Raw genomic sequence first — 14,289 nt, 5'->3', positions numbered from 1 at the left:
CCCCAAACATACATGTACAAACGTGCTTACATAAACACACTTACATAATTGGTCGCATTGGGAGCTGATGATAAACCGGGGGTCCACTGTACTGTATACATACTGTACATACAGTATAATCATATACACTACACTGTAACTTCTTTATATTATTTTATAAATAAAATGAGCACTTACCAATCTCAATAAAAATAAATTAGGAGCTCTGAATTTACCAGAACATTTAATATCCATATTCTCAGGATATTTTCTTAATTCATTTAGGTCCCATTAAAACAATATTTGGATTGCAGGATATATAATTTGATGTGGTGTAAATACAATGACTGGGTTTCATATTTCTACTAACTACTCTCATGATATTTATATAATGCTAGAGACTTAAAAAGGAATAATATAAACCTTCTGGGCATACTAACATAATGTAAACATCATAAAGAACCTATTTTAAATATCTGAAGTGGCATCTTTGTAAGCTCTTAAAGAAGCCAAAGAAACTGAATATTTATTGTTAAGCAAAGTGCTACAAGTTGGGCTAGATGGATGAATCTTATTGTAGCCAGCTAGTGCAGTGGCTTACACATTGGCCTGGAGTTTTACCACTTACTTGCCATGAGTTCAAGCCTCATCCATACTGGGGTTAGCAGTACAATACCATATTTGATAATAGCTCTTACAGAATGGGCATTAATGCTTCAACTGGTACCTCACCTATGGTATTTGTGCCTGGGGATCGACCACTGCCAACCACCTTAAACCTTTAATAACTCAACAAAATGCTGCTGTGCAGATGATCACCAACTCCTGTGCCAGACAGCACACCCCCACCACTTTTCAAAAGCTTGAACCTACTAAATATACAAGACTTACACTCATATTATTGTGCCCACTATATTTAGAGAACATTAAACTCCAACATAAATCCTCCACTTAAGCTTCTTGATAGCTACAACAGAATGCACAGAGCACTCTTCGGCATCCCTCATGTCAGTCTCACATAAAGGGCCCGAAGATCTGGAATTCACTTCCTGCACTTGTAAAAGATCTCCTGACTGCATACAAGTTTAAGGTTATTCTTAAAAATCATCTCATCTCTTAATACTAAACAACACAACTTCTATTCAGTATGAAGCAACTATCCCAAATATTATATGACCTCTAGTCTATTAACCCTTTCAGGGTCAGCAGGCCCTCTCCGAAACTTGTTCTCAGGGTCACCCAAATTTCAAAAGAAAAAAAAAATTATTTTTTCTTATGAAAAGATAGAGAATCTTTTCCCGATCATAATGACACCAAAAGTATGAAATTTGATGGAAAACTTACAGAATTATGCTCTAGCGAAGTTAGCGGTCTCGACAATGGTTACGCATCGGCGATTTTGCCCACTTTGAGCCCTATTTTCAGCCAATTCCAGTGTACTACTCGACAAAAAATCATAACTATTTCACTAGAACTCCATTTTTTTCTATTGAATGAGTACTAGAAACCACCCATTTACCAATTTCAACTATCCAATACAGTGGTCAGAATTTAGCAATTTTGCCAATTTCACACAAATTTCAAAAGATGCCAATTTCCAAAGAGGGTCCAGAATAAACAAGAAAGATATTCCTGGCACTAAAATAACATTTCCTCTGTTCATTAGTCACGTCCCCACGCCCTTCTTACATTCTTTTGCTTTCCACTTTGAATTTTTATTCTCACAAAAAATAGAAGATTTACTATTATGCAGACTACTGCATTAGTGTAGAAATGGTATAAATAATATCAGCGGACTTGTGAAAGAGTATTAGACTCACCAGTTTACGTGTATTGGACGCTTAGCATGATTTGTTTACTTTCAAACTTTAGTAAAAATCGAACATTTCTGCTAGTTCGAGCTCAATTTCAAGGTACTTTTCATTGTAAAACCAGTCAAAATCATCTCAATTTCTGTAATATGTCTTCCATTCTATAAAATGAGACCAGGAAAACTAGAATACAACAATAAATACCATATGAAAATACAGTGCAAAGTCGCTGTTTTAATCCAAAAACACGGTCAAAGTTTTTTTTTTCTCATTACACACTGTGTGCTGCAGGATTTTTTTTATACTGTGCACACTGACCACATAGACCCATTATTTCATATGTAGGCCTACCAGCTTTCTCTCACTAGATTTGAGGGCGCTAGAATTTAGGCGTACTAGTACGTCAAAAACCCTGGTGCGTAACCCATACTAGTACGTCCAAAACCCTGAAAGGGTTAAAACATGCTAATCCATAAAATAATACTGTTCAAACTATTATTTATAATATTGTTATTTGTAATGTGCAACTTCAAGATTATTATTCTTATAAACCTCCACCTTTGACTACCTCGCAATAGTATTAAGATAAAATAAAGATTTATTAAAAAGGTATCCACTCTTATCTTGTCTAGACTAAAGCAGTTTTAAAGTATTAGGATTAATCTGCCTGAAATGCCCCAACATGATAGTGGCTTTTTTTGTACTTAGCAAATCAAAACTGTAATTACACATTGTTACCTTTGCAAAGAAATAAATTCTTTATCTTTTATCTTTTTATAGACAAGATAAATTAGTGAAGTAGCACTACACATTACACATGTAAGCCATTGAATATGGTGCTGATATAAATATATATATTTAAAATTGAATGATAAAAATCTTAATGTCCATATTGCTAATTACTATTATGCATAAAAATTCATGAACTAATTAATAGCGACTAAGATAAAAATGATGCCTTATATAATTAACATTTTATCAACACAATACTACAATTTTTTTTTTTATAAAATCATTAACATAGAAAAAATATTAACCCATAAACAGTCCAAACGTATATATACGTTTTTTCAACATTTGAAAGTATGTAAAAAAAGTAGATCTTCTTTTTGTTTTTTTACATTTGAAAATGTGTAAAAAAACTTTGATCTTTTTTTTTTTTGTTACATTTGAAAATATGTAAAATAAAATGTAGATCTACTTTTGTAGCACTACACATGTGAACGTAGATCTGCTTGGACCATTTACGGGTTAATAGTGTATATGTTCACTGCTAAATATAAGAGGCAGTGATATGTATTCATAGAAAGCAGGTAAGCAATTCTTAACCAAAAAATATTATTCCCTTCAGAATTATGTATCAGTTGAGTTAAAAATTATTTAACTGTATAAAGCACAATGCATTTTCTGTTACTGATGACTATGAATATAAACCTGGTGTAAAAGGAGTTCAGACTTCCAAAACTTGTTAGTTCAACGAGGAGAAATTTCAACTACACAGATATTGGAAACCTGAGAAAATTAAAAATGTATCAGGGTATACAACAAATTCTAACCATACAACAAAGCAGAAAAGTAATGTGAAGAACCTGGGAGTGATAATGTCAGAGGATCTCGCCTTCAAAGATCACAACAATGTATCTACCTCATCTGCTAGAAAAATGATAGGATGGATAATGAGAACCTTCAAAACTAGGGATGCCAAGCCCATGATTCTCTTCAAATCGCTTGTGCTCTCTAGGCTGGAATACTACTGTACACTAACAGCCCCCTTGAAGGCTGGCAACATTGCAGACCTGAAGAGTGTACAAAGAACTTTCACGGTACACATGAATACGATAAGGCACCTAAATTACTGGGAACGGTTGAAGGTCCTTGATCTGTATTCCCTGGAATGCAGGCGAGAGAGATGCATGATAATATATACTTGGAAGGTCCTGGAGGGATTAGTACCAAACCTGCACATGAAAATCACTCCCTATGAAAGCAAAAGACTCAGAAAGAGATGCAACATTCCTTTGAAGAAAAGCAATGGCGCCACGAGTACATTGAAAGACAACGCAATAAGTGTCCGGGGCCCAAGACTGTTTAACTGTCTCTCAGCATACATAAGGAGGATTACCAATAGACCCCTGGCTGTCTTTAAGAAGGCACTCTACAGGCACCTAAAGTCAGTACCTGACCAACCGAGCTGTGGTTCATATATCAGCTTGCATGAGGCCAGCAGTAACAGCCTGGTTGATCAGACCCTAATCCACCATGAGGCCTGGTCTCAGACCAAGCCACGGGGACGTTGACCCCCGAAACCCTCTCCAGGTAAACTCCAGACATGATCGTCCAGTTCTAAAATTGTACTGGTTTGGATTATGGAGATAATGCTGTTCCATGAAGTTTGTAATCTGACATCTCATCACTCTTTTGAAGACTTTTTTTTAGCTAGTACTCTACTACTTCATTTATGCAAAAGAGCTATGTCTATACTCTTTAAGGTCTCTGGTATTTCACCTAGATCTAGGCTCTTTCTCCAAAGAATGCTGAGTGCTTGTGGTGCTTTGCACTTTTATTTTTTTATAAATAAGGAATTCCATGAATCTGGTCCAGGTGCTGAGTGAGTGGGTATGTTTTCATTTTTTTTATTCTATGGGATTAGTACTAATGTCAGTTAGTTTGTCTGTATGACCGTCCAATGGAATAAAAAAGGTTTCTGCATTCTCCACCCTGCTGTCATTTAGTGGGTTGCTAACATAATTATATATCAGCAAGGTTGAAGTTAGCAATATTGTTACCCTCAGACCATGCTGCATGTCGAGCACCATCCATCTCTCTAGCCAGAGAGTTGTCACTCCTCAGCCTGTGAGATATCCCTCCAATCTTTGCACCACAGTCAGGACATGTTCCTTCCTCCATGGCTCCTCCACACTCAGTAATGCAGTAGATATGCCCATTTTGGCATTTATACCAGTGCCCCTGCCTGAGCCCCATACTTTTCAAAATCATAAGCTTCTCACTTTTGCTGATTCCTAAACCACCATAATATTGTTCACTTGCTTTCAGAAGAGCACAAACTTTGGTTTCCAGGTCTGTATCAAATTTTACTGTAGGATCCATTAATTTTTCCAACTCTGCCTTGATTTCCCTGACACTTTCATTACTATTTGTGATAAATTTTTTTTGGAAATTCCAGTAAGAAGGAAGAATCATAAGACGCTGCATTTCACAGCTTACTTCATCAACCATCTGAAGGGAAATAATAGAACTTTTTTGCATAATAAGTTCAACAACCACCTCCAGTTTGCACTTTAAATGAATTTTAAGGTTAGCCACCTCATGTGAACCATCAAAATGAAGAGTGCGAGAACTTGTGAACCAAGTCTCTTTTCAGACAAAGACTTCAGAATACTGGTTGCCTTTTTAAGGACTTGGGCTTGAAACTGGATAAGTCCCAGTTCTCCTTCAGTGATGAGGATTTGTTTATTATGTCTGTTATGTTTCATTGAAGTTCTGATACTTAGTTTCTCGTGTAATTTTCTGACGTGGGACCCGAAGCAGTCAGCAATTTCTGGATCTGTGGATATGAAAAATATGATGAAATATTTACCACTTTTGAACTTGTAACTTTCCACAGTCAAGAGATATAAAGTGAATATTTTATTGACATGGATCTACGTTTTTCACTGCTAGCACTCCAAGTATTTTGAAAAAAAAAATAAATAAAATAAAACAAAGAGGGCAGTTTTCTGTGTAATAAGACCCCAAAAAATATTTAGGGTCAGGATTTATCAAGATATAAAGAAGAAAATTTGGCACTAAATGTTCACCTGACAGCAACATGAAGTCCTGCTGCTTTCAGAAATGTTGCCAATATACATTTTTTTATCTTTTTTTATATATATAATTTTTATGTTCAGATAATTACAATTAATAGTAGTTCTTGTGATTTTATTAAAAATCTTTGTTCTAACACTAATATTAGGAATGGAAAGAGTAATCAGTCACAAACACACTGACAGGTGAACTTGTTCACCTGTCTTATTCCTTATTACACGCTTGGTCACATACTATCGTCTAGAAATACATATATACAAATCATTTATAGTTCCCAGCAATGTTTTTAAAAGTGCTGGAGAACATGAAACTCCTTGAAGCAGTGTTAACGAAAGTGTTACTGTACACTTATGATGGTGCAATCGCTCAGTATTGCTGATCATGCACTGCTCCTAGTGAATATTGGAATTTTTTTTTTATTTGTTCTCACTGTTCCACACACATAAGCATGTGTCTCTGTCACTCTCTGTCTGCTTGTCTCTCTGTCTGTCTGTCTGTCTCTCTCTCTGTTTCTAAGAGAGCCACTCATGAACCAGAAGGTATTATATGTGTTGCAGAATTGTCATATCTGAACAAGTGGAAATGCCATAGTCATGCTTATGCCTCAAATCTACATGCACAGTATAGCACTTTTTTGGCTTTTTTTGGGGTTATCCGAGGTAATTTACACTATGTATGATAACTGTACTTATGAAAATGAAAACATTTATTTCCTTGCCAAGCTTACAATGTGTGGTTTACATATTACAAAATATTAATTACAAAGGAAGCCACTAGCATGCCTAGGCATTTTGGGCAGACTAATCCTAATTCTTACTGTCTATTCTATATTATTATAATCAGAAAGAAGCACTAAACTACAAGGGTTATACAGTGCAGCAGGGCAGGGAAGGATGCAGGGGTAATGGGTAGTAAGAGGGAAAGGGATGATTATTAGGTTCTGAAGTGTTGAGGGGCAGTGGATAGTGCAGGGGTAGAGGGTAGCTAGAGATTAAGGTGGAGAGGGCTGAAAAGAGTGCCAGAGACATCATCATCAGAGTTTGTGTAGTAAATCAGTTGCTGTCAAAAAGGAAATGAGAAAGTCTGGATTAAAGGAGGGTCCGTCACCAAGAAAGGAGGGTAAGGAAAGGGCAGCAGAGCGGAGACGGCATTGGAGGTAAAGTCTGCATGCTCGTTGATAGAGTGGGCAGTCCAATGGAATGTGGCTAACAGATACTGGAACTTGACAATTTTCACAGAGAGGAACAGGTCGCCTCTCCATGAGATACCAGTGAGTACGGCGAGTGTGGCCGATGAGAAGATGAGAGAGAGTAGTCTCCCAACCTCGACACCAATAACAAGAAGGTCAGAAACCTACACTTGACCTAACAGAATGAGGTGTTGTCTCCGCAATATAGTTGGAAATAGCGTCTAACGTCTTAGTCGTTAAGGAAGCTGACGATGCCATGATGTCAGAGACAGGAGAGGCATTGCAAGGAAAGGTCGGAGGAACTACAGAGACAACCAAAGAGGTCTGAGCGGGGCAGGGAGTATAAACCTGGAGAGATGAATCGGCTAGGGTAGAAGAGGCCTGCAGTGTAACAGGAGAGGAAGTTGGAGGGTAACTATAGAAGAGGACAGGGGAGGAACAGGAGAAGAGGGGACTACATGAGGGGGAGGGTGAACATCTACCTTCATGTGAGAGCTGGAAAGAGGGTGAGAACGAGGCTCCGAGGTAGGAGATATATTTTGTGCAGGTGATGAACGAGAAGCAAGTGCAGGTCTGCGAGGTTTCGTAGATTGAGAAGCAAGCGAGTGAGATGAAGAAGTAGAAGGAGGAAGTGGTGCAGAGGTAGGAGTGTCAGAGGATAAAACTGCAAAAGAATAAGAAATGGGGGCGACCCCAAAAGACACAAACACAGAGGGGCTGAGAGGCGGGAGGACCGTCGATGTTGGAGGTTTTCGGGCTACCTGAGCATATGGGACACGAGGGAGTTTACCTTGAAGGTGGAGCTGAGAGACAGCCATAGTGTAAGTGAGGCCCTCATGCTCCTTAAGATAATGGATCTCTTTTAAAGATAACGGATCTCTCGTTCATTAGGATAACCCTGGCAATGGCATGAAAAGGAAGGATGAGGCTCCTTGCAATTAAGACAAGAGGGGGAAAGGCTACACGATGTATTGGAGTGATCTGCTGCACCACAGACTGGCCATTCTGCCACAGATCTGCAGTGTTTAGCGGGTTGTCCAAAATGCCAGCAATTACGACACTGTTGGGGAGTGGGAACAACTTGACGGACCGCTAGACGATGGCCTGCAATATAGACAGAGGATGGAAGCTCACAGCAGTCGAAGGTTAAACAAGAGATGTTACTAGGAAAGCGCCTCCACCCACAAGCAGGCAGGATGTATGTATCTACCTTGAGGATAGGGTATGTTATCTATGGAAGTGATGCGGGAGAGGGCATGAGCTTGCTCTGAATTCTGCACTGTTACAACATGTGCACCTCTTCGAAGACCGTGGAAAGATATATTTTGGCCAATGTGCCATAAAAGAGCTTTACCAATTCCATGGTCAGAAAGATAATCAGTTTGTAAAAAAAGAATTTTGTCCATTGTGTACTTGTTAGTCCAGTATTCAGAGGCAGTGAGTGTCGTGTAGGTCATTTTTGAGCAATCATTGATGAACTGTCATCAGTAGGTTGTCGTGGAAGCTTAGGAGTAGAACCACGGGCAGTCTGACCCAAAGAAGGTGGGCGACCCGGGAACCATCGCACCATAATCGGGGAAGCCAGACACATTGTGAAAGTTGTGCTAGAAGCAGCGGTATGAACTGAAGTGGGTGAGGCTGCAGCACTTGAAGCAGGTGACGATGCATCACCAGCAGAAGGTACAGAGGTGTGAAAAAAGTTGAGAGAATGGTCCGATAATGAAGCCAGGTCAGAACAGGGTGTGGGATCAGAATGGGGCCTGGGAGGACGAAGGGTTACACTAGGTGAAGATTCCATAATAATAGGTGCATCTTCCATGATATCTCCTTTCTTGTTATTTTAAAAAAAAAAGAAAGAAGGAAAAAAAAGAAGGACAGTGGAGGGACAGTCGCTAGGAGGCATGGAGGGGCTGAAAGCTCCTCCCCTCATCTGTGGGATGGGGTCAAAATGGGGCCTGGGAGGATGAAGGGTTACACTAGGTGAAGATTCCATAATAATAGGTGCATCTTCCGTGATATCTCCTTTCTTGTTATTTTAAGAAAAAAAGAAAGAAGGAAAAAAAAAGAGGGACAGTGGAGGGATAGTTGCTAGGAGGGATGGAGGGACTGGAAGCTCCTCCCCTCATCCGAGAGGGCCTCAAGCCCACTGGCAGTGAAGATGCAGTGTGGAACCTGTGCCATACCCTACCCTTCACGCCAGTAAACCAGTACTCTGCGATAGCAGCCTCACATCTACCGAGCTACCTCGGTGGACAAAAGAAAGGACGGTCGGAAATCCACCACAAAGCATACCTCCTTCGGCTGCCACCCCCCCAGAACTGACAGGTAGCTTCCAGAGATACACCCATCATCCGAAGGGCAACCCGCCCACGACCCGGAAACCGGGAAGGGAGTAGAGCATCCTCAGACAATTCAGATTCCACAGTAAACCACACCACCCTCGAGGGACCTTATGGAGGGGGACAAACCCCAGCATGCCACCCCCCACCTAGAAACCGCAATGCCAGAGGGAAGGATCCCAGAGGCTACAAATAGGAAGGGGAAAAGGGGAGGGTTGGGAAAGGGGAGGGAAGGGAAAAAAGGTAGGGTATGGGGAGGAAGGGATAGGGAAGGGGGGATTGGGGGGTAATTAGGTTCAGTCGGAGGAAGAAGACCAAGAGGTCCAATTCCTCAGACTGACAGCCTCTTTACCACAACTAGGAACCTCCCTTAAAGAGGCTGACTACTCTATATTGACACAGGTTATGTAACAGTACATTTTGATATTCATTATTGCATACTTATATAAGAGTTAGGTCATTAAAAAGTTTATCATTATAAGATTGATAATAGTGAGGCAATTCAAAACAATAACAGTATTACCATTAGTAAATTTAGTAGTGGGAATGGTTGTATCTCAGCATGATACACAGTTTCTATAAGAGCTCCTATATTAGCAGAGTATTTCAGACAAACTCAGGACTAACTTAAGATTAATTAGGCAATAAATATTAGGAATTTGATGTTTATAGTCATCTGGGTGGGTGTAAGTGTAAAATAGGAAGAATTATAGATAATGAGAGTAAGTCTGTTTTGTCTTGTGTGTGATCATGATACAGAAAATAGCATCTATGGTTTTCAAATAGCTGATGATAGGGTGTGTTAGGGAGATAAGGCATTTTTTAATGGTAGTTTTGAAAATGATAGTTAAGTCTGTGGTTCTAGAGATTTTGGGGAGGGAGTTCCAGATTTTAGGCCCTTTTATGTACATTAAGATTTTAAAGAGATTTTAGCCAGACACGAGGAATGTCTATGGGTCCAGTTGCAACTATCAAAAAAGTGTTTTAGTTCAGGATTAATATTAGAATTTATGGTCCAACTTAAAAGCCTACGTAGTGTAGTGTATGTTTTGCTCCATTATTGTTCAAATTTCATTGTACAATCTCTTAGTAATTAAATATTCAACTACCTCATTTTGTAATTTTACTAGTAAGCATAAATCACCTTATGTGATTTTCTTATTTACTATTGTTCGCTTGAACATTAGCTGAATTGATACTTTCTCTGTCCATATTACTACCTCTTATTTTTTTTTAAATACTATCAATTGATATTACTTACTAAAATTAATAAATATCTTTTTTACTAAAATTTCTATTTACTCTTAACATTTTTGACATTTAATAACCATTACTTGTCTAATTACCTTTACCTGTTTTAATACCACATTTACTATCCTAGATTACTCTTAATTACCTTGTACTGCCATATAACCTCAAGTATAACTACCAGTGTAATATTGAATGAAATAAACATTACTTTTTCACTTTTTTGTAATCATTATTACTTACTAAAATTTTATTAAACACCATATTTACTACCAGTCAATTTTACTTTTGTACATTAAACTTTATTTTATACTTCCCATAACATTTTGTTGCCAAATTTTCAAGTTTTTATATTCAACCCCAACCTTTGTATTATCCTTTGTACCTGTGTACCTGTCTACCATCTTACTATCATATTATAACCAAGACATTACCATTGTGATTTTTTACTATTATTCTTTTGGTACTTTAATTGTGAATTTTATTTTGTCAATTTAAATCTATAGTTATAATCTTGATCTTGTCAACAACCTATATAAGACTCTAGTGCAATGGCAAGTACCATTTCAAATTGTATTTTTATATTATAAGTTTATATTATAATTCCTACCATCTGTCCATTTAACTTTGCTTACCATTACTTAATTTTAGTCCCTTATATATTTTCTCCTTTATTTTAGCTTTATATAACTATCCTAGTTTATATATCCACAATTGTTAAAATAATCAAGGTGCTATTCTCAGGTGCTAAAGTAGAATAAGTTCACAACTTTGCCATTATATTCCAAAGCTCATTTATTTGATTACCACTTTATTGTTCACCACAACCTATATTAGTCCCTTTTTATTATAATTTTAAACTATAATTCTAACTTTAAAAAATTACCTTTATAGTACTACCTACTATCATATTCCCAAGCTCTATTATATGATCATCACTTTATTTGAATTAGTCCCTTAGCTCATTATTTTACATTTGTTAAATAATTCAGGTGCTCTTTTTTAGCTTAAGACTATTTACTTTGTTTTATACTTAATTCTAACTATAGATTCACTACAAATCTTATGATTACAAGCATTGATCCTGATACCAACCTCTTATTTAATGACTTAACCCTTTGAGGGTTTTCGTCGTACTAGTACGTCTTACGCGTAGGGTTTTTTGACGTACTAGTACGCATAAATTCTAGCGGCCTCAAATCTCGCGCGAAAAGGCTGATAGGCCTAGGTGTGAGAGAATGGGTCTGCGTGGTCAGTGTGCGCGGTAGAAAAAAAATCTGGGACCCAGTGGTGCATTGTGGGAATGCCCTCTTAGTAAACAATGTCCACCATGCCTCGCGGTAAGAAGCTCCTCACTCCTCGGCGAATTGGGACACTTTTGTTCCCCAGTGACAGTTCTAATAGTGATGGAAGTGCCAGTGAAGATGAGTTTCGTGGTTTTAGTGAGGTTTTGACCGAAACTAATGACCATAATATCGGTAATAGTGAAGAAAACCCAGACGACCCTCAGCCTTCCACCTCTGGTGCTGGGCCCTCGTGTTCACGTTCAGTTGTTCCAGAACCCAAGAGGAAACTTCTATTTTCCCAAATCCCAGACTCAGATGAGAGCATGGGTGATGATAGTGATAGTGAATATGAACTACAAGCTCTTCAAACTAGTTCCAGTAGTGATAGTGAAGTGCAATATTCCCCAGTGAAGCGTCAGTATATACGACGATATATGCGCTCTGGAAGTGTGCCATATGTTATACCAAGGGGAAGGAGTGTATCTCGGAGTACATCCCGTGGCTGTACAACAGGAACAGACAGTGAAAATGACGAAGATACTGTTGCAATTGGGATGGAAAATGTGCGTGGTGGTAGTGGTGCCGGCGGTGAGGCACCAGCAGTGGGCCATGCTGCCACCCACGCTGCCAGCCACGCCGCTGCCTCAGCTGATCTAGAACAAAGGCCACCATCCCCCACTCCCCCACCACACCAGCCTCCACAACCACAACCTCCACAACCACAACCTCCACAACCACAACCACCTGTCATTGTCCAGTACCCACCAGCAGACCGCACCTGGGATTGGCAGGAAGCTGTCAATTTTGTTCCAAATCCCCACCAGTTTGATGGCAGCCAAAGTGGAATACGGCCATCTTGTGCACTTGGGAACAATGCCACTGAACTGGAATGTTTCGAGTTATTCTTTGACGAACCACTGATGAAAAGTATTGTCATGGAAAGCAACACATACTACGAGTACACCATGGCAAACACAATACTTTCACCAAAATCACGTCTACACCAATGGAAGGAGGCAACTGTGGCTGAGCTGTATCTTTTCTTTGCCACAATAATGCTTATGCCACATGTGTATAAGCACAAAGTGAAATCATACTGGTCAACAGACCCCCTGATTGCAACACCAGGTTTCAGTGATATAATGCCAGTGAATCGATTTGTGCTAATGTTACGTATGCTTCACTTCTCAGATAAAACCAGGCCTGACAGAACTGACAGGTTATATAAGATTAGGAATGTGTTTGTGTATCTGAAACAGAAATTCAGTACTCATTTTTATCCCTTCAGGAAGCTTGTAATTGACGAGTCTTTGATTCTGTTCAAAGGAAGACTCTCTTTCAAGCAGTACATACCAAGCAAGAGGAAACGCTTTGGTATAAAGTTGTTTGTGCTTTGTGATTGTTACAGTGGTCTGGTATTGGATATTATTGTGTACACTGGAAGTTATACATTGCAAAATACCAGGAAGTTATTGGGCATCTCAGGTGATGTGGTTCGAACAATGATAGAACCATACCTTGGTAAGGGGCATATATTATATACAGATAACTGGTACACAAGCCCCTCACTCAGTGATTTTTTGCGAGTGAACATGACAGATGTGTGTGGCACAGTGCGTGCAAATCGAAAACATATGCCCAGGTTTGATGCTGGCACTCGCAGAGGTGAGGTGCAGGCGTTTGCTGCCAATGACATCATGGCATTTCGGTGGCATGACAAACGAGATGTCACACTGTTGTCATCAATTCACCCTAATGAAATGGCAGACAGTGGCAGGCAGCATAGAGAGAGAAATGAACCCATTCTAAAACCTGCAGCTGTGATTGATTACACCTTCAACATGCGTTCAGTGGACAAATGTGACATGCAGATTGGGTTTGCTGATTGTGTTCGCAAGAGTTATAAGTGGTACATCAAACTGTTTTTCCATCTTCTGGACATTTCCATGCTCAATGCTTATAATATGTATAAGATGAGCACCAGAAACAAACCACAGTACGGCGAATTCTGTTTGTCTGTCATCAGACAAATAGTATTCAAGTACCAAGGAAATGCACCTGCAATTGACCGCCCACCAAATTATCAACAACTACCTGCTCGTCTGAAGCATGGTGATCACTTCCTGGTAAAACTGCCTGCTACTGCTTTGAAGAAAAAGGCTCAGAAGAGGTGTTACGTCTGTTCACATACAAAAAAACGCCCACGACAACGCAGAGACACTCGTTTTATGTGTGAGGAGTGCAAAACTCCACTGTGCATGACACCATGTTTCAAAGAGTTCCACAGGCTGCAGAACTTCTAGAAACATGTCCTGTGACTGTATATGTGTATATAAAATATAGAAAAATAGTAATAAACAACATTTCATATTGTTTGTTTGTGTAAATATTTTCTGTAAACAAAATAATGACAACAGTGTTTACGCCCTTATTGTGTAGTATTGAAAAAGAAATAACTTACAAAATACTGATCATGTTGGCCTCAGAGGCCATAAAAGTTACTCAGAAAAAGAAAAATTGAAAAAAAATTGAAAATAGTACATAAAAAAGTAAATAGAAAAATACCGGGTGACGGCAGTCGGCGATGTTACCATATGTTGTTCAATTTTGGG

The 14,289-nt window shown here is 38.9% G+C and overlaps 1 protein-coding gene across 4 annotated transcripts in view; it reads right to left on the bottom strand.

Annotated features, from left to right (window-relative positions):
• Positions 1–281: 281 nt before the first annotated feature.
• The window catches only part of LOC128687835 (NFX1-type zinc finger-containing protein 1), a 772,006-nt gene continuing 757,998 nt past the window's right edge, over positions 282–14,289 (bottom strand). For all 4 annotated transcript variants that reach the window (XM_070079951.1, XM_070080150.1, XM_070079996.1 and 1 more), the window contains one exon: positions 282–5,355. In XM_070079951.1, the coding sequence (XP_069936052.1) occupies positions 5,090–5,355 (266 nt within the window). In that variant the 3' untranslated portion in view covers positions 282–5,089. The remainder of the gene's footprint in view (positions 5,356–14,289) is intronic.

Source organism: Cherax quadricarinatus, chromosome 1, assembly GCF_038502225.1.
Source record: "Cherax quadricarinatus isolate ZL_2023a chromosome 1, ASM3850222v1, whole genome shotgun sequence".
Lineage (NCBI taxonomy): Eukaryota > Metazoa > Arthropoda > Malacostraca > Decapoda > Parastacidae > Cherax > Cherax quadricarinatus.
Note: the sequence above shows the minus strand (reverse complement) of the source record. Positions and strands in the feature narration are given on the sequence as shown.